General features: G+C 38.0%; 1 protein-coding gene and 1 long non-coding RNA gene across 2 annotated transcripts in view; both read left to right on the top strand.

Moving 5' to 3' along the window:
* The window catches only part of LOC128664767 (uncharacterized), a 38,952-nt gene extending 20,064 nt beyond the window's left edge, over positions 1-18,888 (top strand). The window contains exons 3-6 of the mRNA XM_053719574.1: positions 8,057-8,166; positions 8,240-8,372; positions 14,655-14,841; positions 18,854-18,888. Of these exons, the coding sequence (XP_053575549.1) occupies positions 8,057-8,166; positions 8,240-8,372; positions 14,655-14,841; positions 18,854-18,888 (465 nt within the window). The remainder of the gene's footprint in view (positions 1-8,056; positions 8,167-8,239; positions 8,373-14,654; positions 14,842-18,853) is intronic.
* A 180-nt stretch (positions 18,889-19,068) lies between these two features.
* On the top strand, positions 19,069-24,780 carry LOC128662365 (uncharacterized). Its single transcript, XR_008402766.1, has 4 exons — positions 19,069-19,183; positions 20,468-20,608; positions 23,398-23,453; positions 24,672-24,780. It is a non-coding gene; the product is annotated as an uncharacterized LOC128662365 (long non-coding RNA).
* The last annotated feature ends 583 nt before the right edge of the window (positions 24,781-25,363 follow it).

The following is a 25,363-nucleotide window of genomic DNA, read 5'->3' on the forward strand; positions in this document are numbered from 1 at the left end:
AATTATTTGGTTCTCAGTTGGATTCTATTATTTCAACTGTTACTGGTGGGAAAGGAACTTTTTTACCACAGGATAAAAAATCTAAGGGTAAAAACAGGGCTAATAATCGTTTTCTTTCCTTTCGTTTCAACAAAGAACAAAAGCCTGATCCTTCATCCTCAGGAGCAGTTTCAGTTTGGAAACCTTCTCCAGTCTGGAATAAATCCAAGCCTGCTAGAAAGGCAAAGCCTGCTTCTAAGTCCACATGAAGGCGCGGCCCTCATTCCAGCTCAGCTGGTAGGGGGCAGGTTACGTTTTTTCAAAGAAATTTGGATCAATTCTGTTCACAATCTTTGGATTCAGAACATTGTTTCAGAAGGGTACAGAATTGGTTTCAAGATGAGACCTCCTGCAAAGAGATTTTTTCTTTCCCATGTCCCAGTAAATCCAGTAAAAGCTCAAGCATTTCTGAATTGTGTTTCAGATCTAGAGTTGGCTGGAGTAATTATGCCAGTTCCAGTTCCGGAACAGGGGATGGGGTTTTATTCAAATCTCTTCATTGTACCAAAGAAGGAGAATTCCTTCAGACCAGTTCTGGATCTAAAAATATTGAATCGTTATGTAAGGATACCAACGTTCAAGATGGTAACTGTAAGGACTATCTTGCCTTTTGTTCAGCAAGGGCATTATATGTCCACAATAGATTTACAGGATGCATATCTGCATATTCCGATTCATCCAGATCATTATCAGTTCCTGAGATTCTCTTTTCTGGACAAGCATTACCAGTTTGTGGCTCTGCCGTTTGGCCTAGCTACAGCTCCAAGAATTTTTACAAAGGTTCTCGGTGCCCTTCTGTCTGTAATCAGAGAACAGGGTATTGTGGTATTTCCTTATTTGGACGATATCTTGGTACTTGCTCAGTCTTTACATTTAGCAGAATTTCATACAAATCGACTTGTGTTGTTTCTTCAAGATCATGGTTGGAGGATCAATTTACCAAAAAGTTAATTGATTCCTCAGACAAGGGTAACCTTTCTGGGTTTCCAGATAGATTCAGTGTCCATGACTCTGTCTTTAACAGACAAGAGACGTCTAAAATTGATTTCAGCTTGTCGAAACCTTCAGTCACAATCATTCCCTTCGGTAGCCTTATGCATGGAAATTCTAGGTCTTATGACTGCTGCATCGGACGCGATCCCCTTTGCTCGTTTTCACATGCGACCTCTTCAGCTCTGTATGCTGAATCAATGGTGCAAGGATTACACAAAGATATCTCAATTAATATCTTTAAAACCGATTGTTCGACACTCTCTAACGTGGTGGACAGATCACCATCGTTTAATTCAGAGGGCTTCTTTTGTGCTTCCGACCTGGACTGTAATTTCAACAGATGCAAGTCTCACAGGTTGGGGAGCTGTGTGGGGATCTCTGACGGCACAAGGAGTTTGGGAATCTCAGGAGGTGAGATTACCGATCAATATTTTGGAACTCCGTGCAATTTTCAGAGCTCTTCAGTTTTGGCCTCTTCTGAAGAGAGAATCGTTCATTTGTTTTCAGACAGACAATGTCACAACTGTGGCATACATCAATCATCAAGGAGGGACTCACAGTCCTCTGGCTATGAAAGAAGTATCTCGAATTTTGGTTTGGGCGGAATCCAGCTCCTGTCTAATCTCTGCGGTTCATATCCCAGGTATAGACAATTGGGAAGCGGATTATCTCAGTCGCCAAACGTTGCATCCGGGCGAATGGTCTCTTCACCCAGAGGTATTTCTTCAGATTGTTCAAATGTGGGAACTTCCAGAAATAGATCTGATGGCGTCTCATCTAAACAAGAAACTTCCCAGATATCTGTCCAGATCCCGGGATCCTCAGGCGGAGGCAGTGGATGCATTATCACTTCCTTGGAAGTATCATCCTGCCTATATCTTTCCGCCTCTAGTTCTTCTTCCAAGAGTAATCTCCAAGATTCTGAAGGAATGCTCGTTTGTTCTGCTGGTAGCTCCGGCATGGCCTCACAGGTTTTGGTATGCGGATCTTGTCCGGATGGCCTCTTGCCAACCGTGGACTCTTCCGTTAAGACCAGACCTTCTGTCACAAGGTCCTTTTTTCCATCAGGATCTCAAATCCTTAAATTTAAAGGTATGGAGATTGAACGCTTGATTCTTGGTCAAAGAGGTTTCTCTGACTCTGTGATTAATACTATGTTACAGGCTCGTAAATCTGTATCTAGGGAGATATATTATAGAGTCTGGAAGACTTATATTTCTTGGTGTCTTTCTCATCATTTTTCTTGGCATTCTTTTAGAATACCGAGAATTTTACAGTTTCTTCAGGATGGTTTAGATAACGGTTTGTCCGCAAGTTCCTTGAAAGGACAAATCTCTGCTCTTTCTGTTCTTTTTCACAGAAAGATTGCTATTCTTCCTGATATTCGTTGTTTTGTACAAGCTTTGGTTCGTATAAAACCTGTCATTAAGTCAATTTCTCCTCCTTGGAGTTTGAATTTGGTTCTGGGAGCTCTTCAAGCTCCTCCGTTTGAGCCTATGCATTCATTGGACATTAAATTGCTTTCTTGGAAAGTTTTGTTCCTTTTGGCCATCTCTTCTGCCAGAAGAGTTTCTGAATTATCTGCTCTTTCTTGTGAGTCTCCTTTTCTGATTTTTCATCAGGATAAGGCGGTGTTGCGAACTTCTTTTGAATTTTTACCTAAAGTTGTGAATTCCAACAACATTAGTAGAGAAATTGTGGTTCCTTCATTATGTCCTAATCCTAAGAATTCTAAGGAGAAATCGTTGCATTCTTTTGATGTTGTTAGAGCTTTGAAATATTATGTTGAAGCTACTAAGTCTTTCCGAAAGACTTCTAGTCTATTTGTTATCTTTTCCGGTTCTAGAAAAGGCCAGAAAGCTTCTGCCGTTTCTTTGGCATCTTGGTTGAAATCTTTAATTCATCTTGCCTATGTTGAGTCGGGTAAAACTCCGCCTCAGAGGATTACAGCTCATTCTACTAGGTCAGTTTCTACTTCCTGGGCGTTTAGGAATGAAGCTTCGGTTGATCAGATTTGCAAAGCGGCAACTTGGTCCTCTTTGCATACTTTTACCAAATTCTACCATTTTGATGTATTTTCTTCTTCTGAAGCAGTTTTTGGTAGAAAAGTACTTCAGGCAGCGGTTTCAGTTTGAATCTTCTGCTTATGTTTTTCATTAAACTTTATTTTGGGTGTGGATTATTTTCAGCAGGAATTGGCTGTCTTTATTTTATCCCTCCCTCTCTAGTGACTCTTGTGTGGAAAGATCCACATCTTGGGTAATCATTATCCCATACGTCACTAGCTCATGGACTCTTGCTAATTACATGAAAGAAAACATAATTTATGTAAGAACTTACCTGATAAATTCATTTCTTTCATATTAGCAAGAGTCCATGAGGCCCGCCCTTTTTTTGTGGTGGTCATGATTTTGTATAAAGCACAATTATTCCAATTCCTTATTTTATATGCTTTCGCACTTTTTTATCACCCCACTTCTTGGCTATTCGTTAAACTGAATTGTGGGTGTGGTGAGGGGTGTATTTATAGGCATTTTGAGGTTTGGGAAACTTTGCCCCTCCTGGTAGGAATGTATATCCCATACGTCACTAGCTCATGGACTCTTGCTAATATGAAAGAAATGAATTTATCAGGTAAGTTCTTACATAAATTATGTTATTAAAAAAAAAAAAAAAGCTGCATATTGTCCAGACCAGTATAGGTGTCTAAAAATGTACCTTCTAGATGAATATGTTTCTGATATTACTGACTCCAAACCCATGCAGTCAGAAACAACCCAGGGATCAGGAACCAGAAGGGATGTCAAATAAGCCAGGTTATACACAGAGTCAGGAACACAGGAACTCACAGAGAAGTCAGAGACAACGCAAGGGCAAATGCAAACAGGATTGAGGCAGTTCAATAAGGAATGATTACATCATCATTCTGGGACTGCAACCTGTCTCTCTCTGATGATGTTCTCTAGTTTGGCCATAAGAGGGAGCTTGGAGTAGTGAGCAGTGTTACACACTCCGCTACAAGCAAGGGGGGATGACGACAGGTGAGTGAAATATGGCAGCAAAGATAAAAAGCAGCAAATAACTATAAAAGTCAGGGAGATACCCTGACACACCAATACTGTCTCTGAAACCACTCGCTAATTGGCCACTGTCCTTATGATGCCCAGTATCTGTAAATCTTTTAATGTCCCTATCCAAGGTTTTGATAACACTTGATTCTCATGAAACTGTAGCCTTCCCTGTCTACACCCAAACTGATAACCTTAAAATAGTATTTTTATTTGCTTGATAATACTGTATGTATCCTATATTGTTAACCTTTATTGGCTTTGTTTGCATAATCCTGCAGCTACATAAGAGAAAGAGGAGTGGCTTCTTTGTAGTTAGTCTGCACCAGGGAGATGCAATTGTGCAGCCTTCCAGTACAAATATGGTGACAGATTTTTCTGTACAGCAACACAGTGGTAGCCATCTTGGGAACCCTGCTGTCATGTTGTAAAAGCAAATCATTGCACGAGTGGTTCAGATATTATACAGGTGAAGCATTGACCTCCCCAGGACCCCATGTAGCGAGGCCACCACTGATTGCATGGCCAGATGACCCGCCCAGGAGGTGTGAGCCCAGTCTCAAATGAGACCTCTGAGCCACGTAGTTACGCCCCTGGTGAGCACTCAGATCACCATTTTCTGTTATTTTTTTTTTTTTACTATATTGCCACCTAATCCAGCTACTAGACTTCATCAATACTTTAAATAAAAAATAAGTATTTGGGCTAAATTCAAGATGCTTGTCAGGTTGTTGAGGTGCCTCTTTGATTAAAATGAATTGAGTGTTGATTTACCTATATTTTTCTCAGCTATGTTAGTGGGCATTCCTGCCATTAAAAGAACATACTAATACGAACAAACCAAAAAAAACTTTAGTATGTTGGAGCATTTTATTATTGCACTCTTGCTTCTACATAACTTTATGTTTAACCCCAGCAAATGGATAAAACACATAGATAAAGTCAGCTTTAGAGCAGCAATGTACTACTGGGAACTAGTGGAACACTAAGGGTGAGCCAATTATAGGAGATGTTGGTATGTAGCCACCAATCACTAGCATTTCCCAGAGGGTGCTCCTGCAACTGCATCTGCTTAAAATCTAGGAAAGCACCTGGTTTGCAGTGGGATCAATCCATCCCAAGTGGTCCAACATAGGTTTCTTGAGTGATTACCTCTATGTGTTGGTATTGCAAAACCACAAGTTTTTTTCATTTATTTTAGTTTATTTAACCATGGCAGCAATCTTTGTGGCATGGTGCATGACAAATTTTGGTTATACAGATGTTTACTGAAACCTCAATATCTCAGATCAGGATGGTCCTAGCTCCTTGGGACAACAAACAATCTCTAGATCACATTGCAAGGTGCATGTACATATATAAACATTTTGCACATGTTCCATAGACATAGAAGTTAAGTCATAATGTAATGACCAAAATTGCTGAAAGTTCCACTTTTAGGGTCAATTTATAATGGTAAGGGTTTGAGTCTCAGTCCTACATTTTTAAAAGGGGGTACCTATGAGCTTGGTAATAGACTGAGAATTTTAAACTTATCTTCTTTGTTTGCTTGCGGCACTCTTTTCTTTAAGAGCCTCAATTAATCTGTCATATTCATCTATTGGCACTGTTATACTCTGCTGGAATTGTCTCATCAAGCGATTCTTACAGATTTATTTTCAAAGTTTCTGAAATCCTTCCTTCTTTAGGCCTCAAAGCACTTTGTCTTTTATTCACACTTATCTTCCTAATCTTGGATTCAGGGGATACTCCAAGAGCAGCACGAGCTGGGTCAACCTTCTGAAGAGAATTTTCGGGTAATACATAGTTCTCTCTCTGCAGCATACATGCTTCTTTTTCAATAACAAACATTATTTTGTAGCAGGTGGGACACAGTGACCTACCAGAGACAAGTTTTAGAGGATAGTTGGTGCTCTAATCGCATTTCTCATAGTCCTTTTGTAATAAGTTTGTTGTGATATTCCAAGGGATTACAACTGTTACCAAAAAGATAATTATATTTCAATAGAAATGTGTTTTCATGGTATTTACAAACTGATGTAACATCAAATCCTACCATTGAACACAGCAACTCCTTCTCTTCTGAGCTGTAGTCACTTACTGCTTTGATTACAGTAGAAACAACACCATAGCTCTGTTAATGACACCGTACATTTGTAAAACACCCAAGTGAACACTATTTTCATATTTGAATAGAATCTATTTGTGCGTCCCTTGCACTTTCTCGCCCACATTAGAAAAAAACAAAAAAAAACTCAAACCTGAAATATTATGCATGTACTACTCTAAACTTACCAAAGTATCCTCCTCAAAAAAATTAGGACTGAGACTCAAACCCTTCCCATTATAAATGTAGGACTTTCATTATGTTAGGACTTAAGTTCTAAGTCTATGGAACAAAAATGTGCAAAATGTTTATATATGTACACAAGCCTTGTAATGTTATATAGAGATCAGTTTTTGTTCCAAGGTGCTAGGACCATCCTGAGCTGAGATATTGAGGTTTCTATAAACATCTATATAATCAAAATTTGTTGTGCACCATGACACAAAGATAACTGCCGTGGTTAAACCAAGTAAATAAAAATAAACTGGTGATTTTACAATACGAATACAAATAAATGGTCAAGCAAACAACTTTACAATTATTGGACTACTTGAGATGAACTCAACTGACCCAGTGCTTACCAAGGTCTTAGTACTCCCTGGGGATGTATAAGACATTATTGATAAGAATAATTATATTCCGTCTGTCTTATTATTGATTTCAACAACTCCTGTCCTGCATTAGAATGGCCTGGCACCCGACTATTTGCCTAACCTGATTAGTTCCCTGCCTAACAAACTTTCATTATTCAGATAGGGCATGCCATTTTAAACAGTTTTCCAATTTACTTCTATCACCAATTTTGCTTTGTTCTCTTGGTATTATTAGTTGAAAGCGAAACCTAGGAGATTCATATGCTAATTTCTAAGCCCTTGAAGGCCGCCTCTTATTTCAGGGCATCTAACAGTTTTTCACCACTAGAGGGTGTTAGTTCATGTGTTTCATATAGATAACACTGTGCTCACGCACGTGGAGTTCCTAGGAGCCAGCACTGATTGGCTAAAATGCAAGTCTGTCAAAAGAACTGAAATAAGGGGCAGTTTGCAGAGGCTTAGATACAAGATAATAACAGAGGTAAAAAGTGTATTAATATAACTGTGTTGGTTATGCAAAACTAGGGAATGGGTAATAAAGGGATCATCTATCTTTGAAAACAATACATATTCTGGTGTAGACTGTCCCTTTTAATGACCACCAGCCCAACCTCACTGCCAGCTTCCTATATTTCTACAGGCCTCTCTACTTGCCTGATATGTGGCTTCCTGTCTGACCTGCTAACTAGCCCCCTTGCATGACCACTGGTTAGCCTGACCACCCAGCTTGTTACCTGTAAGACCTCTGACCTTTCTGACCCTTAACCTGTTTACTTTACCATTGGCTGCCTGCACATGCCCTAGTCTGCTTTATTCTGCTGCTGGCTGCTCACTATTGACCTCCTGTCTGGCCAGTCCTGGCAGCAGATTTAACATAACATATATTGATAGCAAAAGAAAAAGCAGTACTTTACACGTTAATTCTATTTGCTTATTAGGCTGCTGTTACTTTTTTTTAACAGTTATACGCTAATGGTCCATTTTAGCCCTATCTGTGCTCTTATTCCTGAATTTCCTCCCTATTCAATCTCATCAAAGTTTCCCATGACTCCTTTCAACACTTCTGTTTCACTTTTAAAGCACAAAATAATTTATCAAAATTCTATTTATCCTCACTGTGGACATCTGACCAATTAAAGGAAAGCAGATGGGTGTCCGGTGGCCATGGTTTATGCCCAATATCTCCTATGTTGTTTTTTTAACCTGTATTAGTTAACTGTTTTTGTAATCTTTATTCTTGCTACTCGTGCCTCTAGGTTTTGCATATTCTTCCCTCCCTGCCTGCGGATATATCGCCTCCCTATCAAAAAGTTGTTGCCTCCAGAGTGTTACAGATGGCAAACGTGACTATACAAGATGTGGAATTGTGAGTCTCTTTTGCATTGAGAGTGGAATGTGTCTTCCAGTAGCAGAAGTGATACTTGTTTCTGTTTCCATAGCATGGGGGCTTGTGTGTGTCAGGCTACAGTAGAGGATTTGGAACGTCATCGTCAGGATGCAGATATCTTCTTTGTGCTGAAAAGAAACCTTGTACAGTGTGTGATCAGAGGAGATCTATTTCCAGGCACCACGGTAAGGGATGAGATACTGTTTCTAAGTAGGGAAATGCATAATGATATAAGAAAATAAACTTACTTACAAAGGGTTGAAGAAGAGACACTGACCTGTACTCATTAAGACAAGGTATGCTTGAATCTTGCATCTGTCATACAATGCTTTAAAGAGACATTGAACTCAAAATGTAACCCCCAAAACATGTTTATATGATATAATTTCATTATTCATTTTTCAAGATTTTCAAGTAATTTACTTGTGTTTGTTCCACTTAGAGAGTCCTCATAGAGTTTGGGGTGAATCCTGCAGACTTTTGAACTCTACACAGTGGTTGCTTGATCTGTGTAGGAGCTCGTTTATACATTATCTGTCTGTAACTGACCACAGCAAAGAAAATGTAATAAACATAATCAAAGGGTATGCCACTGGAATGCAAAAAATGTATGTTTTGATAAAAAATATATATCTGTTTATCTAACTAACGGCTAGATTACGAGTCTTGCGTTATGAGTAAAAAAGCAGAGTTAAGGCTCATAATGCTGCTTTTTTTACTACCGCTGCTATTACGAGTCTTGTAGGTACAGCTGTACCGCACAGTTTTTTGGCCTTACCGCAAATCAACTTACGCAATTTGTGTATAGTCTATTTTCAATTAGACTTCCATAGCGCCGGTATTACAAGCTTTTTTTTTTTTTTAGGCCACAGAGTGTACAGCCTATCCCGCAAGATTCCTAATGCATTCTAAAGTTAGTACTTATGAGTTTTACACTACAACGCTGTAGCATAAAACTCATAACTTAAGTGTTAAAAAGTACACTAACACCCATAAACTAACTATTAACCCCTAAAACGATGCCCTCCTGCATCGCAAACACTAAAATACATCGCCGCCACTATAATAAACATATTAACCCCTAAACCGCCACACTCCCGCATCGCAAACACTAGTTAAATATTATTAACCCCTAATCTGCCACCCCCAACATCGCCGCCACCTTCCTACATTTATTAACCCCTAATCTGCCACCTCCAAGGTCGCCACCACTATATTATATTTATTAACCCCTAAACCTAAGTCTAACCCTAACACCCCCTAACTTAAATATAATTAAAATAAATATAAATAAATAAAACCTACAATTATTACCTAAATTACTATTTAAAACTAAATACTTATCTATAAAATAAACCCTAAGCTAGCTTCAATATAACTAATAGTTACATTCTATCTAGCTTAGGGTTTATTTTTATTTTACAGGCAAGTTTGTATTTATTTTAACTAGGTAGAATAGTTACTAACTAGTTATTAACTATTTACTAACTACCTAGCTAAAATAAATACAAATTTACCTGTAAAATAAAACCTAACCTTAGTTACACTAACACCTAACACTACACTACAATTAAATACATTCCCTAAATTAAACACAATTAACTAAATTAAATACAATTATCTAAATTACAAAAAAAACAAACACTAAATTACAGAAAATAAAAAACTAATTACAAGATCTTTAAACTAATTACACCTAATCTAATAGCCCTATCAAAATAAAAAAGCCCCCCCAAAATAAAAAAAAACCCTAGCCTAAACTAAACTACCAATAGCCCTTAAAAGGGCCTTTTGCGGGGCATTGCCCCAAAGAAATCCGCTCTTTTACCTGAAAAAATACAAACAACCCCCCCAACAGTAAAACCCACCACCCACACAACCAACCCCCCAAATAAAACCCTAACTAAAAAACCTAATCTGAATGCATTTTGACCACTAGAGGACATTAGTTCATGTGTTTCATATAGATAACATTGAGCTCATGCACGTGAAGTTACCCTGGATTGAGCACTGATTGGCTAAATAGCAAGTCTGTCAAAATAACTGAAACAAGGGGAGAGGCTTAGATACAAGATAATCACAGAGGTAAAAAATGTATTTATATAAATGTGTTGGTTATGCAAAACTGGGGAATGGGTAATAAAGGGATAAATAAAGATAATAAAATTATCTTTCTTTTTAAACAACAAAAATTCTTGTGTTGACTGTCCCTTTAACTTATTCCCCCATAGACTTCAAAGGAGCGCGAAAAGTGGAAAAAAAAACAACCAACAAGTCGTACAAACCCGATTGTGTTTTCTCAAGTGCGCTAACCCGACATGAAATATGAATATTTCACATTCCAATGTTCTTCACATAGAAGAATATGTTCTAATTATTCTAAAATACACACACACACATATGTATGTATATATGATATATAGGTATATATATATATATATATATATATATATATATATATATATATATATATATATACATATATATACTAGTCGATAAACCTGCCCAGAGGGCAGTCTAAATATTTTTTAAACTACAGATTTGCCGCGAGCGAGAGGCGTGGCTTTCCACAAACGTACAGTGTTGATTGACACTGACGTATATGTGTTAATTCCTATCCCCGTAAAATATTTTCGGAAATTGTGATCGGCAATTTCCGGAACTCCGCCCACACATAATTTATACTGTATCAATGCATAGTTACTGTATCAATAATGTGTAGACACTGACACAGAAAAAATAAGCATTAATAAAAATGTCAGTGTCTACATTATTTATAGTCATAATATATATTTTGACTATATAAATAATGGTTAGACTGAGCCGCCTCCCAAAAATAAACCTAACATTTCTTAACCTATATTTCCGCCTTCCCCAAAAAATCGCAATTAAAACTAAAATTAATAACCACTTAACCGTCAACCACCCACATCGCAATACACCTAATTACCCTATTCACCCCTAAACCGCAAAACCCCCACATCGCAATAAACTTATTTACCCTATTAACCCCTAAACCGCAAAACTCCCACATCGCAATAAACCTATTTACCCTATTAACCCCTAAACAGCAAAATGCCTACATTGCAATAAACCTATTTACCCTATTAACCCCATTAACCCCTAAACCGCAAACCCCCCCCACATCGCAATAAACCTATTTACCCTATTAACCCCTAAACCGCAAAACTCCTACATTGCAATAAACCTGTTTAACTTATTAACCCTTTAAACCGCCAAAACCCACAACGCAAATAACTATTTAAATAACTAAGTACAGTACACTAACCTAACACCCCCTAACCTAACCCCCAAATAAATAAACCCAAATTACCTAAACTAATACATTCTAAAGTTACAAAAAAACAAAAAAACTAAGTTTACAAAAAAAAGGTAACATTACAGAAAATAAAAAAATCTAATTACCAAATTTAACAAAATTAAAACTAATCCCTATTAAAATAAAAAGACCCCCCAAAATAAAAACACCCCCTACTCTAATAATAAACTACCAGTATTTTTGCAGGGCATTGCCCCAAGATAATCAGCTCTTTTTTACAAAAAATATACAAAGTCCCACCTAACATTAAACCCCCCAACCCCCAAAATAAAAGAACCTAACACTAAAAAAAAACTAAACTACCCATTGCTCTGAAAAGGGCATTTGTTTGAGCATTGCCCTTAAAAGGGCATTTAGCTCTTTTTCTGCCTACCCCTAATCTAAATAAAACAAATCCCCCCAAAAAAACCTTAAAAAATCCTAAATCTAACCCCCAGGTTGGTACTCACGGTTCCTGAAGTCCGGCGGAGAAGGTCCTGTTCCAGGCGGTGAAGTCTTCTTCCAAGCGCAACCTCTTCTTCTTCCAGGAGCATCCTGCGTGGAGCGGAGCTGAAGACTGGCGACTCTGGAACTGAAGACCGGCGACCGCGGAGCCATGGAGCGTGGAGGATCCTCTTTGTACGATCTCCACTGTACACTGAATAGTGAATTTAAGGTACGCAATTAAAGATGGCATCCCTTGAATTCCTTTTGGCTGATTTGATTCTTCCAATTCAAATCAGCCAATAGGATGAAAGCTACTCAAATCCTATTGGCTATTTAAATTAGCCAATAGGATGAGAGCAAGTGAAATTTTATTGGCTATTCAAATCAGCCAATAGAATTTCACTTGCTCTCATGCTATTGGCTAATTTAAATAGCCAATAGGATTTGAGTAGCTTTCATCCTATTGGCTGATTTGAATTGGAAGAATCAAATCAGCCAATAGGAATTTAAGGGACGCCATCTTTAATCGCGTACCTTGAAGTCACTATTCAGTGTACAGCGGAGATCGTACGAAGAGGATCCTCCATGCTCCATGGCTCCGCGGTCGCCGGTCTTAAGCTCCGCAGTCTTCAGCACCGCTCCGCGCAGGATGTTCCTGGAAGAAGAAGAGGTTGCGCTTGGAAGAAGACTTCACCGCCTGGAACAGGACCTCCTCCGCCGGACTTCAGGAACCGTGAGTACCAACCTGGGGGTTAGACTGCATCCAGATGAATTATTTTGTCCTCACGCTGCCAACATTCCATTGAGGATGTGTGCGCAACTGGCGACGGACATTACAAACGCAATTATAGTATAGATATATATATGAATATCTATTTAAAAATACTTAGAACATATTCCCCTATGTTAAGAATATTGGAATGTGAAATATTAACAGTAAATACACAGTTAAACGCATTTAATTTCAACATGTAATACATGTGCTACTTCCAACATGTGCAAAGAACCCCGATAAACCCTTTTCGCTTACACACAACTAATAGCCACTTAGCCAGCCACTCGTAATCTAGCCCTTTTGTTGTGCAGATCATTTGCAATGCAGTAGTTAATTGCCCATATGTGCTAGTACTATATATTCTAATCTCCCTATCAAACAATGAATTATACTCAGTGAGATTGAAAAGATGTTTGACAGTAATGGTCTCAACAGGTTCTTGCATTTTGCAACATAAAGACTTTAAAGTACTGTGTGTTCATCATACTATCTGCTGTAAGCTTAGTGATTACTGTGAGAGGCCTCACCAAAGCTTGCATGTAAAACATGATGAATAATTAATTAAATGATCATTAAATACAGTAGGATGGCATAATCAACAAGTCAACAATAAAAATACAATGCAACAGCATCATTAAATGAGCAGTATATTTTTTCTGACAAATTTTAAAAAAATACTTAAAGGGACAGTCAAGTCCAAAATAAACATTGATGATTCAAATAGGGCATGTAATTTTAAACAACTTTCCAATTTACTTTTATTACCAATATTGCTTTTTTCTCTTGGTATTCTTAGTGAAAGCTAAACCTAGGTAGTCTCATATGCTAATTTCTAAGACCTTTAAGGCCGCCTTTAATCTGAATGCATTTTGACAGTTTCTCACCACTAGAGGGCGTTAGTTCATGTGTGTCATATAGATCAAATTGAGCTCATACACTTGAAGTTACCTAGGAGTCAGCACTGATTGGCTAAAAGGCAAGTCTGTCAAAAGAAGTAAAATAAGGGGGCAGTTTGCAGAGGCATAGATACAAGGTAATTACAGAGGTAAAACGTGTATAATTATAACTGTGTTGGTTATGCATAACTGGGGAATGGGTAATAAATTCTGGTGCTGACTGTCCCTTTAAGTTTGCTTGGCCCTTGTATCATGTGACAGTCATTAGCCAATCACAGATTTATATATGTTGCGGGTAAAGTCAGATATTGGGTAAGCCTATAATTACCGGGTAAAACGGACATTACCCAAGCAGCTGTGGGCAAAGCCCAATGTATGATCATAAATCCCCTCAGAGTGCGGAGTCACCGCATCAAACATATATAGCATGCACTGTAATTCCCCTATCTTCACTTTTTTGCCTCACTTGGGGTGGATGCCAGAGGATCAGCGGGGTGCCTTCCTTGAACCCCCCTAGACGGAGGCAAAAGAAATAGTGTACATGAGTGAATTACATTACATGGGGCTTTACCCACAGCCGCTTGGGTAATGTCTGTTTTACCCGGGTAATCCTAGGATTACCCGGATTTCTTACTTTACCAGTAACCTATACAAATACACTGTGAACTTTTACATAAGCTCAGTAGTAGCTCAGAAAGTGTGCGTATGAATAGAGTGTGCACAATTTAATTATAAAAGTATATTGGAAAGTCTCTTAAAACTTCATTCTCTATCTGAATCATGAAACTTTAATGTTTACTTCAGTGTCCCTTTAACAATGCCATAAAGAGAACAGAAATGCAATGAGGTAAGTATTGTCTGTGTTGCCTGCAGAGGAAGGAAAGAACATGAGATATTGCTGTGGAATCTGTTGGCGCTCTACAAATAAATGATAATAGAATAATGAAAGTATTCTGCAGGTTTTGTATACATTATGAGTCTGTAGAAATTATATTTAAGTATATGCTGACAACCTCCTATCATTCTACAGATTTTGGATTTCCTGTTCAATAACTCCAGCTGGAAGGATTCTCTCTCGTTCAACTGGCAACTACTATCTGATCTGTACCCAGTTCTGCCGGCTCTTGGCCACAGTGTCTTACAATCTCTGCTCCCACAGCAATTGCTTCCAGCACTGCATTATGTGGGCTTATCGAAACTGTCACCTGCACAGGCAAGTACTACGTACGCTATTTCTATATCCGCATGTGTTCATGTGTGTGTCATGTTGTGAGAGTTTGACCTTATTGTGAGTTTTACCGTCAGCATTGAGATCTATTGTTAGGCCAAATAAGTGCCGGAATTGCAAGTCACAAGTCGTAGCTTTAGCATCTACTTTTACATGATGGGGGCTACAAACAGGGCTTCTTGTTTAAAGTTAAAATAAGCACAGTTTAATATTAATATAAGTCATAAAAAAAATGACCTGGTACAAAATGGTATGTTGGAGAATTAAACAAACTTCTTAAGAGTGCCAACCTTTTTAACCCAGACTTGTGTATAATCAAGCTAGATGTCTATCTTCATGTAGGTCAATGTGTATATGCATTAATGTTTAGTTTGGATTAGTAAAACAAGGTTTTCATATGCTGTACATTGTTCAAAAAACGTTCCTGACATTATTTAATTATAATACCATTTACTTTGCATATTATTACATTTTTGGGGTTATATTCATATAGCTTCTTAAAAAAAAGTATAAACTTGAGGTTATTCATATATTGGATTTTGATATATTAGATCACACCTGTAATGCTATTTTCATGGTGTCATAACCTACTTTCTTGTTATCTTGTTACTTTGTTGTACATTTATTACAAACCTCAATAAAAACAATATTACATAAAAAATTATAATTATTAATATTATTATTGCTATTATTATTCTTATTATTGTTTTCTTCTTTTAAATTGGCTATGAAATAAAACATAAACTGATTTCTGTCCCTCAGTATTACATTTTGGTAATTATTTTATAAGTATTAGCCAAGAAGACAATAATTTAATCAGGTATCAAGATCACTTTCGCCTAGATCACGAGTTTTGTCGGTAAGGCTGTGCGGTACTAACAAGCCTTTTTTTCTTACCGCTCCCTTAAGCCAACGCTGGTATTACGAGTTTTCTGCAAGACGGCGTTAGCCTCAGAAAAGTGAGCGTTGAGCAAAATTTAGCTCCACATCTCATCTCGATACCAGCGTCGCTTACGGTAGCAGTAAGCTGCTTGTGCACGATTTCCCCATAGAAAATAATGGGGCTGAGCTGGGTGAAAAAAAAAACCTAACACCTGCAAAAAAGCAGCGTTCAGCTCCTAACGCAGCCCCATTGTTTCTTATGGGAAAATAAAAAATATGGCTACACCTAACACCCTAACATGAACCCTGAGTCTAAACACCCCTAATCTTACACTTATTAACCCCTAATCTGCTACCCCCCGTCATCGCCGACACCGCTAATAGTTACATTGTAGCTATCTTAGGATTTATTTTTATTTTACAGGCAACTTTGTATTTATTTTAACTAGGTACAATAGTTATTAAATAGTTATTAACTATTGAATAACTACCTAGCTAAAATAAGTACAAAATTACCTGTAAAATAAATCCTAACCTAAGTTACAATTACACCTAACACTACTCTATAAATAAATAAATTAACTAAATTAAATTAAATTAATTACAATTAAATGAAATAAACTAAATTACGGAAAACCCCCCCCCCACTAAATTACACAAAATAAAAAAAGAATTACAAGAATTTAAACTAATTACACCTAATCAAAATAATAAAATTCCCTACCCTATACTAAATTACAAATAGCCCTTAAAAGGGGCTTTTGTGGGGCATTGCCCCAAAGTAATCATCTCTTTTACATTAAAAAACAAAAAAATACAATACCCCCCAACATTACAACCCACTACCCACACACCCCTACTCTAAAACCCACCCAATCCCCCCTTAAAAAAAACCTAACACTAACCCCCTGTAAATCACCCTACCTTGAGCCGTCTTCACCCAGCCAGGCACAAGTGGTCCTCCATACGGCAGAAGTCTTCATCCGATCAGGGCAGAAGAGGTCCTCCAGATGGCAGAAGGCTTCATCCAGGCTGCATCTTCTATCTTCATCCTTCCGGCGCGGAGCGGGTCCATCTTCCATCCAGTCAACGCGGAGCATCTTCTTCAATCGAAGTCCTAAACAAGAATGAAGGTTCCTTTAAATGACGTCATCCAAGATGGCGTCCCTCGAATTCCGATTGGCTGATAGGATTCTATCAGCCAATCAGAATTAAGGTAGGAAAAATCTGATTGGCTGATGCTATCAGCCAATCGGATTGAAGTTCAATCCGATTGGCTGATCCAATCAGCCAATAGAATGCGAGGTCAATCCTATTGGCTGATTGGATCAGCCAATCGGATTTTCCCTACCTTAATTCCGATTGGCTGATAGAATCCTATCAGCCAATCAGAATTTGAGGGACGCCATCTTGGATGACATCATTTAAAGGAACCTTCCTTCTTCTTTAGGACTTCGATTGAAGAGGATGCTCCGCGTCGGCTGGATGGAAGATGGACCCGCTCCGCGCCGGAAGGATGAGGATAGAAGATGCAGCCTGGATGAAGCCTTCTGCTGTCTGGAGGACCTCTTCTTCCCCGATCGGATGAAGACTTCTGCCGTATGGAGGACCACTTGCGCCCGGCTGGGTGAAGACGGCTCAAGGTAGGGTGATCTTCAGGAGGTTAGTGTTAGGTTTTTTTAAGGGGGGATTGGGTGGGTTTTAAAGGGGTGTGTGGGTGGTGGGTTGTAATGTTGGGGGGGTATTGTATTTTTTTTTACAGGTAAAAGAGCTGATTACTTTGGGGCAATGCCCCGCAAAAGGCCCTTTTAAGTTCTATTTGTAATTTAATATAGGTTAGGGAATTTTATTATTTTGGGGGGCTTTTTTATTTTATTAGGGGGATTAGAGTAGGTGTAATTAGTTTAAAATTCTTGTAATTCTTTTTTTATTTTCTGTAATTTAGTGGGTTTTTTCCTTTGTAATTTAGTTTATTTAATTTAATTGTAATTAGTTTTATTTAATTTAGTTAATTTATTTATAGAGTAGTGTTAGGTGTAATTGTTACTTAGGTTAGGATTTATTTTACAGTTAATTTTGTATTTATTTTAGCTAGGTAGTTATTAAATAGTTAATAACTATTTAATAACTATTGTACCTAGTTAAAATAAATACAAAGTTGCCTGTAAAATAAAAATAAATCCTAAAATAGCTATCATGTAACTATTAGTTATATTGTAGCTATATTAGGGTTTATTTTATCGGTAAGTATTTAGTTTTAAATAGGAATAATTTATTTAATTGTAGTAAATTTCTTTCGTTTAATTTAAATTATATTTAAGTTAGGGGGGGTTAGACTTAGGGTTAGATTTAGGTTTAGGGGTTATTAAATTTATTATAGTAGCGGCGACGTTGGAATCTGCAGATTAGGGGTTAATAAATGTAGATAGGTGTCGGCAATGTTAGGGACGGCAGATTAGGGGTTAATAAAATTTAACTAGTGTTTGTGAGGCGGGAGTGCGGCGGTTTAGGGGTTAATACATTTATTAAAGTGGCGGCGATGTCCGGTCGGCAGATTAGGGGTTAAAAAAATGTATTATAGTGTTTGGATGTGGTGGGGCCTTGGTTTAGGGGTTAATGGGTAGTTTATGGGTGTTAGTGTACTTTGTAGCACTTTAGTTAAGAGCTTTATGTTCCAGCATTAGCCCATAAAACTCTTAACTACTGACTTTTAAATGCGGTAGGAGTCTTGGAGGTAGAGGCTGTACCACTCACTTCTTCCAAGACTCGTAATACCGGCGTTAGGCAAATCCCATTAAAAAGATAGAATACGCAATTGACGTAACGGGATTTGCGGTAGCCTCGAGTCGCGGAAGAAAAGTGAGCGATACACCTGTACCTGTCAGACTCGTAATACCAGCAGGCGTTAAAAAGCAGCGTTAGGACCCCTTAACGCTGCTTTTTAAGGCTAACGGTCCAGTGAACACATATTCAGTAACTGAACAGAACCTTAGTCGGCATGTGGTCTGAGGTGTTGAGTGATAGTCAAATGTACTCTTTTGTTTGCATATAATCTGCAAGTTTGTGCATATATGTTGTATTTACTGGTAGTATGTTTTAATTCATATTCTTTTTTTCAGGCTCGGGAACTGGTGCAAAAACTTCTGATGAATGAAACTGTAGGTTTAAATATTTGTCTCATTCATGTACATGGTCCGCATATTCAACTATTTACTTTCTGGTGTTGTCATATCACTTGTGGCTGCATATATACATTTATAACAGACTTGTTTCTTTTGCAGGTACCAGAAACAGTTCTTCCATATGTGGGCTCATTGATAGTGGGATTCAGTCCATCTCTTCTCCAACAGTTATCAACCCAACAGCTCTCAGAACTGCTACCTGTACTGGACTCTTATGCAGAGTTACTCAGTCCATCACAGAAATTGGCTGTAGTCCAGGCTATATGGGTAAATATATAAAAATCTGTATGAGCACTCAGGATAGGTGTAAATTATGTTTAAGTTCTGCATTAACTGAGATCATGTTGCTTTGGATGACAGAGAAGTTTGTTATCCAGTTGAACAATTACGTATGTATGTATATTAACGCAAAGGCAAAAAACTTCTCAAAACTTTTAAAAACTAGGAAATTCTAAACTTAAAGTGACATCATCAAGGCCATTATTTCATCAGTTTATATTTTGGGTCTGATGATCTAAAGCTCTCTGCTCTGACAAGATTATCTAAGAAGTCTCTTCAGTACTGCAAGGTCCCTCAAAGCCTGTTAGAACGGCATGTTTAGCTAAAGAGCTGTTCTAGCTATGTAGAGTTCTGGATGTGGAGGAGAGATACATTGCAATATAATGGTCAAAACCCCCCACAAAGATTTAACACAATTTCTATCCCAGTGAGTTTTCGATCATCAGGTCTCTAGGGCCATTATACATTTATGTACAAATGTGGGGGAAAAAATAAAATAATAATAGATGACACTATGGGGCCGATTTATCATATGTCTTTCCAACATGATCCGCTCAGCGAGTCATGTCCGACAGACATCGCTGAATGCCGACAGCATATGCTGTCGGCATTTAGCATTGCACAAGCAGTACTGGTGAGCTGCTTGTGCAATGCCGCCCCTGCAGATTCACGGCCAATCAGCTACTAGAAGGGGGTGTCAAGCAACCCGATCGTATCTGATCGGGTTGGCTTACGCGGAAACAGATGTATTAGGCACCATAATTTGGCCCCTATTTCTTATCCATCATGGAAGACTGGTCTATTTTTTTCCTATAAAGAATAGTCCAAGAATAAAAAATACAATTCACGATAATAAACAATATCCTTAAATATCAATAATATTTATGTGGGTGTACCAATGTGAACAGTATTTATGACACATACAATAATTTTTTCGGCCTATAACATAATTGTTGAAACTTCCTGCAGAAAAAAAATTACACAATTTGGCAGATCCCAAAGCTGACGGATTTTTTTAGTTTTTGTGTCTGCCAAACTACAACTGTGAAACTTTTTTGAGCTCCCATTCACGTCTATGGTAGCTGAAAAACTATAATTTGAGCACAGTTCACATAAGTGTAATGTTTGTACCTTAGGGCACTAAGTAATTAAATGCAAAAAATGCTTCAGGTATAGGAACATGAAACACAATAGACAAGAATGTTTATCATCTCAAGCTTTGTCTCTATAGTTGTATGCTTATATGTAACATACTTTCAACACTGTGTACAGGTTTCAGAGAATGTCACACACAGACTTCAGAACCTGGGTTCCCTTTTGCAGTCACTACCATTGATCCTTCTCCATAGGAGGAGTGATGAAATACTCTCTGACTTTAGCAAAGCTGCTGGATCAAGATGGAACCTACAGCAGGTATGTTCTTGTATATGTATTACATAACGCCCTGTATAGGGTCTTAAGTAGGACTGATGCATCTTGGCATATCTCACCTGGTGCTCGGACAAAATGCAGAAAGACAGAATGCCAAAGTACATTTGTCCGTCAGACATATGTCCGAAAGACTGTGTTCCAACGTCGGCTAAGGGCAGATACGCTCTAGAGTACTCTGTTCTAATTAGAGCCTTGGTCGCCGCAACCGCCTCTGGGAACCTAACCATGGTTCCCATCTCCCAACGACGTGCTTTTAACTATCTGTCTGTCTATCTATCTATCTGTCTATCTTTTGATCTGTATCTATCCTTATCTATCTATCCATCTCGTGGCCAGACTGTTATCCGACGGCCATTTGTCTGTCGGAATATTATCTGTCACACAAATGTCAGTCAAACAAATATCCGTCGGATAACAGTCCGGCCACGATCTCATCTTGGGTCATGTCTCTGGTGCACAGTTATAATGCTGTAGTAAAATGCTATACTTATTATATAAACATTGGAGACATTATATTCCTCATGTATTCTACCAATGTTATTTGCTATTTAGTAGAGGTTTAACCAAGAAAATTAGTTAGCCATAATATACCTATATATCTCATTAATCTACTGCAGTGAAAGAAATATAATGATGAACACATTCATTTCAGTTTTGCAGTATATATATGTATATATATATATATATATTTGATATACAAAACTGAAATTAATATCTATATTTATGTATATGATATACAAATGTGTTCATCATTATATTTCTTTCACTGCAGTAGATTCATGAGAAAATGTTCCTACCTCATAAATCATGAAAACCTTTTATCAAACAACTATGACCTAGGTAAAACAAGGCAATTTCTCCATCAGGACAAAGAGCAAACTTGGCAAAAAGGTATGGTTGGAGATGGAGTGGTGCGCGTAGATAGAAGAAAAGGATATAAGGAGAACATAATATAAATGTATAATTGCTCTGCACCCTCAGACCTTTGTTTATATTTCCCATATTTAGAGTGACAGTGTCTCTGTAAATTTATGTGAGATTATATATGGAGCATGTTGTTCAGATCACATTAGGACTAAGCATTCTCAAACTTTAAAATTGAGTTTTTTTTTAAAAAAAAAATATATATATTTTTTTGCCCTGTGTATAATCACTAAGACTTAGAGATTAGCACAAATTAGCTGGATTTAGAGTGATCCTGGAATGGCAGGGAAGTCCTGCTATTGATATCCAGATTTTCCTCTAAATTATAATAAAATCATAATTGTGACTATCCCCCCTATTAACTCCTTCCTACCATTACTGCACCCATGACACTATTGATGACATCCCTGGATGCCATCATCTTTTTGAGAAATGTGCTAACGTCCGGTGTAGGAGCACATCCATAAGGGCCTACCACCACCTGTATTAAGCAACACAAGCACCCATAATTCCCCGATTATGGAACCAAAGTACCCCTAATGTTCTTTCTCAAGGGTACATCATCACCCGTTATGACCCATCCCCCAAATTACCTCACAACATCTAAACTAATCAAACCAAGGACCCTCTAGCACCAATGGGATGCCTGCATGACAGATTTACTGCAAATACTCAAAGCATCCTACATCATGACCTTCAGTACAAAGTTCCCTTTGGACCCCAAAGGGGTCCCCTACATGAATGTCACATCTTTAGGATCCTCCTAGTACACAACACTACCTCTGGTAAGAAAAAAAAATATAAGATGCATCCCTTCTTCAACTACTCAGTACAAAGGCACCCTAAAGTATGCCCCCTAACAACCAATCCTGATATATTTTTAATCGTAATTGAAGCCCACATCCTCAATCTTCATCTTGTTCTGCTCCTCTAAATAAAAATTAGAAAAGTCCTAGAGGTTGATTGAAGTAATCCTATCTATAAAGATCAGCTGATACTGTAAGAAAAAAGTTGCTATATTTAGTTTTTTAAGATCCTTATTGGTTAATTTCTCAAGTAAGCTCCTAATTGGTTGAAAAATCTAACTTTTATTTTGATTGATGGTATCTAAAGCAGGGCACATTTTACAGATTTATGAGTCAGTCAGACAGTTTAGGAGCATACTACATTTTTTTAGGATCCAGACAAAGGGGTAAAGTTCTAAAGGCTGTGACACACTGCAAGCGATGCGGCGCGAGGCAAAGCAGCAGCTTTGCTCCGCGTCGCATCGCTTCTGAAGTTCAAATATTTCATCTCTGAGCACTTAGCTACGCGACCTGACGCAGCAGAGTGCTCAGAGATGAAAAGGCAAGACACACTGAGCGCGCACAGCTGCATCTACACGCTGTGCGTCGCTCTGCTTGCAGTGTGTCACAGCCTTAAGTCTTTTGGCTTTCTCCTGCAATTTGTCAAGCTCATTGCAAAAGGCATAACGGCTTGTCATATGGTTAGTGTTGCCACCTTATTTGTCAAGCCCTGTCCTAAATTAGATTTACTTAAAAGTGATTTTGGAGAAGCACGGAGTTGTCTTGTTAAAATCAGCTGCATTGAATATAATATTTAACAAATAATCAGGTACATAAGTTCACAAAGAACTCAATTTACCGGCATAAACAGATTTTTGATGACAAATAACAAATTAACATTGCAAGTAAGGTAAGAAGTTTAAATGTTATTAATGTTTGTTTATACATATGGCTACTCTAATATATCACTGCCCAGCTTGCAATTCTTCATTACACATGCTGTATGTTTTGTAAGCATATTCCCTGGTACTCTCCGTGACTCAATAATTCCCTATGTTTTAGGCACAGTTTATTTTCCGTGAAGCTCCAAAGAGGACTCTGACTCAACAGGGGCTCAGGTGTGTATTAGATTTACTCACAATCACATTTGAAGGGAGCAGTCCAGCAAAAATATATGTGCATTCAGTTGTTTTCTTCTTTGCTTAACCCTTTCCTGCCAGGGTTAAAGTGTCTACATCGGAACAACTGTTGAAATCACAATCGCAAGATTTTAATTATTGGATCGGGTCTGGGGGGCGTCGCTATAACCCTAGAAACGCCCTCCAGACCGTGATCAAATCCAGGAAGTGCAGTAGGCTTCAGGACAGCCGTTGGCTATGACGTTCTATTCCGTCATAACGGCTCTAAAGCCCAGTGTAATTATGATGGAATAGAACAGCATAACAGCCTTAAAAGGTTAATTAATTATTTGATGGTGACTTTAATTTTGAGTTTAATCTCCTTTTAAGACAAATATCAGTGTTCGCTGCCTTTATCCCATCTCTCTGCTGCCTATCGATTAGCAAGCCGGATTGGTCTACCAGGATACCAGGAGATTCCCTAGTGGGCTTCCATCTCCGGCTGGCCAGATACAATTAAAGGGGATGGTGCTTCTTTATTACCTCACTTGTTTTCTCCTTTAGCTCTATGTATTAAGGTCACAAAGTAGTTCCTTGTAAGTTTTATTTCCTGGGCCGTGTATCACTTGAGTTGCCCTCCTTTGAATGGTTTCTTGTGTCTAGTCAAGTCACACTGTGAGACAAAGTGGCACATTATTTTGAGTGTCTTCTCCAGATTACAGTTTAGATAATATTTTTGACTAAGATAAAAGGATTAATGGATGTAATTGGGCTGCCGGGTGCCTATATAACAACAATCTGGCTTTTTAAAAAAAAAATTATACAAACTATATATAATATAGTTGAATTTTGGAAAAACTTTTTTTTGGGGGAAGGAGTATCCTAATAATCTTCTTTGAGAAAAATGGTGTGTGTGCATTCTACTGACTCAATGGAGAATAAGGCTGGTCTTCAATTTTTCCAGGGCTGCTTTTTATATCCAGTCTGGTCCTGTCGTTTAGCCTATCATGCTTTCCTCTCATCAGGCTACTTACAACCTACTTAGGAAATCATACACTGTTTTTCTTAAAGTTTGCTGTTTTCTTTAATGTCCCCAGTACCATAAATTTGTTTCCACTCTCCCTAAAGTTCTAGATACATTTCCCCATTTTTTTTTGTATTATCCCTCTCACCATAACACCAGTCACATATTTAGAATCCCGACTTCATCTCTTTCAGATCTCTGGGCCTGTTGCTGACTGGTGTTGACTGTAAATTTCTGCATCGATTCCTAAAAGATGGCATTGTAGAGGCTCTGACATATCTTCATAACGTCACAGTCCCATTGCCTCTACGTCTGGTGAGAGTGCAAATTAATGGGATTTAATGGACTCCATTTGTAGTTAAAAATATTGCTATGGTCTTGAAGCAAGTCTGCTCACTGTCCTTCATTTCCCTGATCTTTTCTAGGTTAACTGTGTCCTGGATGAGCTAACAGTGAACCCTCTGACACCAGAACTCCTTAATAATTTGGGATCACAGATCACGGCTGAGATCTTGTAAGTTGTTTTGTTTTTCCTTAGTGTTTAAAAAGGGGGCATTACATATAATGGGCAATGACGATGTATATTTAGACAAGAGTAGAACAAAAAGAGCAGAAAGATAATGTCCTTAAAGGGTCGTTAAATAAAGTAGAATTGCATAATCAACAAATGCATAATAAAAAGATGATGCAAAAGCACTGAATTTCAAATGAGTGGTAGACTTTTTCACATTTCAAGGCAAGTAAAATTTTCCTTCCCATCGTATCATGTCAATCACAAAATGCATATACGTATATACTGTGAATTCTTGCACATGCTCAGTAGGAGTGTCTCTGAAAGTGTGCATATAAAAAAGTTGATTAAAATTTTGTGCGCTATCTAAATCTT

The sequence above is a fragment of the Bombina bombina genome, chromosome 6 (genome assembly GCF_027579735.1).
Source record: "Bombina bombina isolate aBomBom1 chromosome 6, aBomBom1.pri, whole genome shotgun sequence".
Taxonomy (NCBI): domain Eukaryota; kingdom Metazoa; phylum Chordata; class Amphibia; order Anura; family Bombinatoridae; genus Bombina; species Bombina bombina.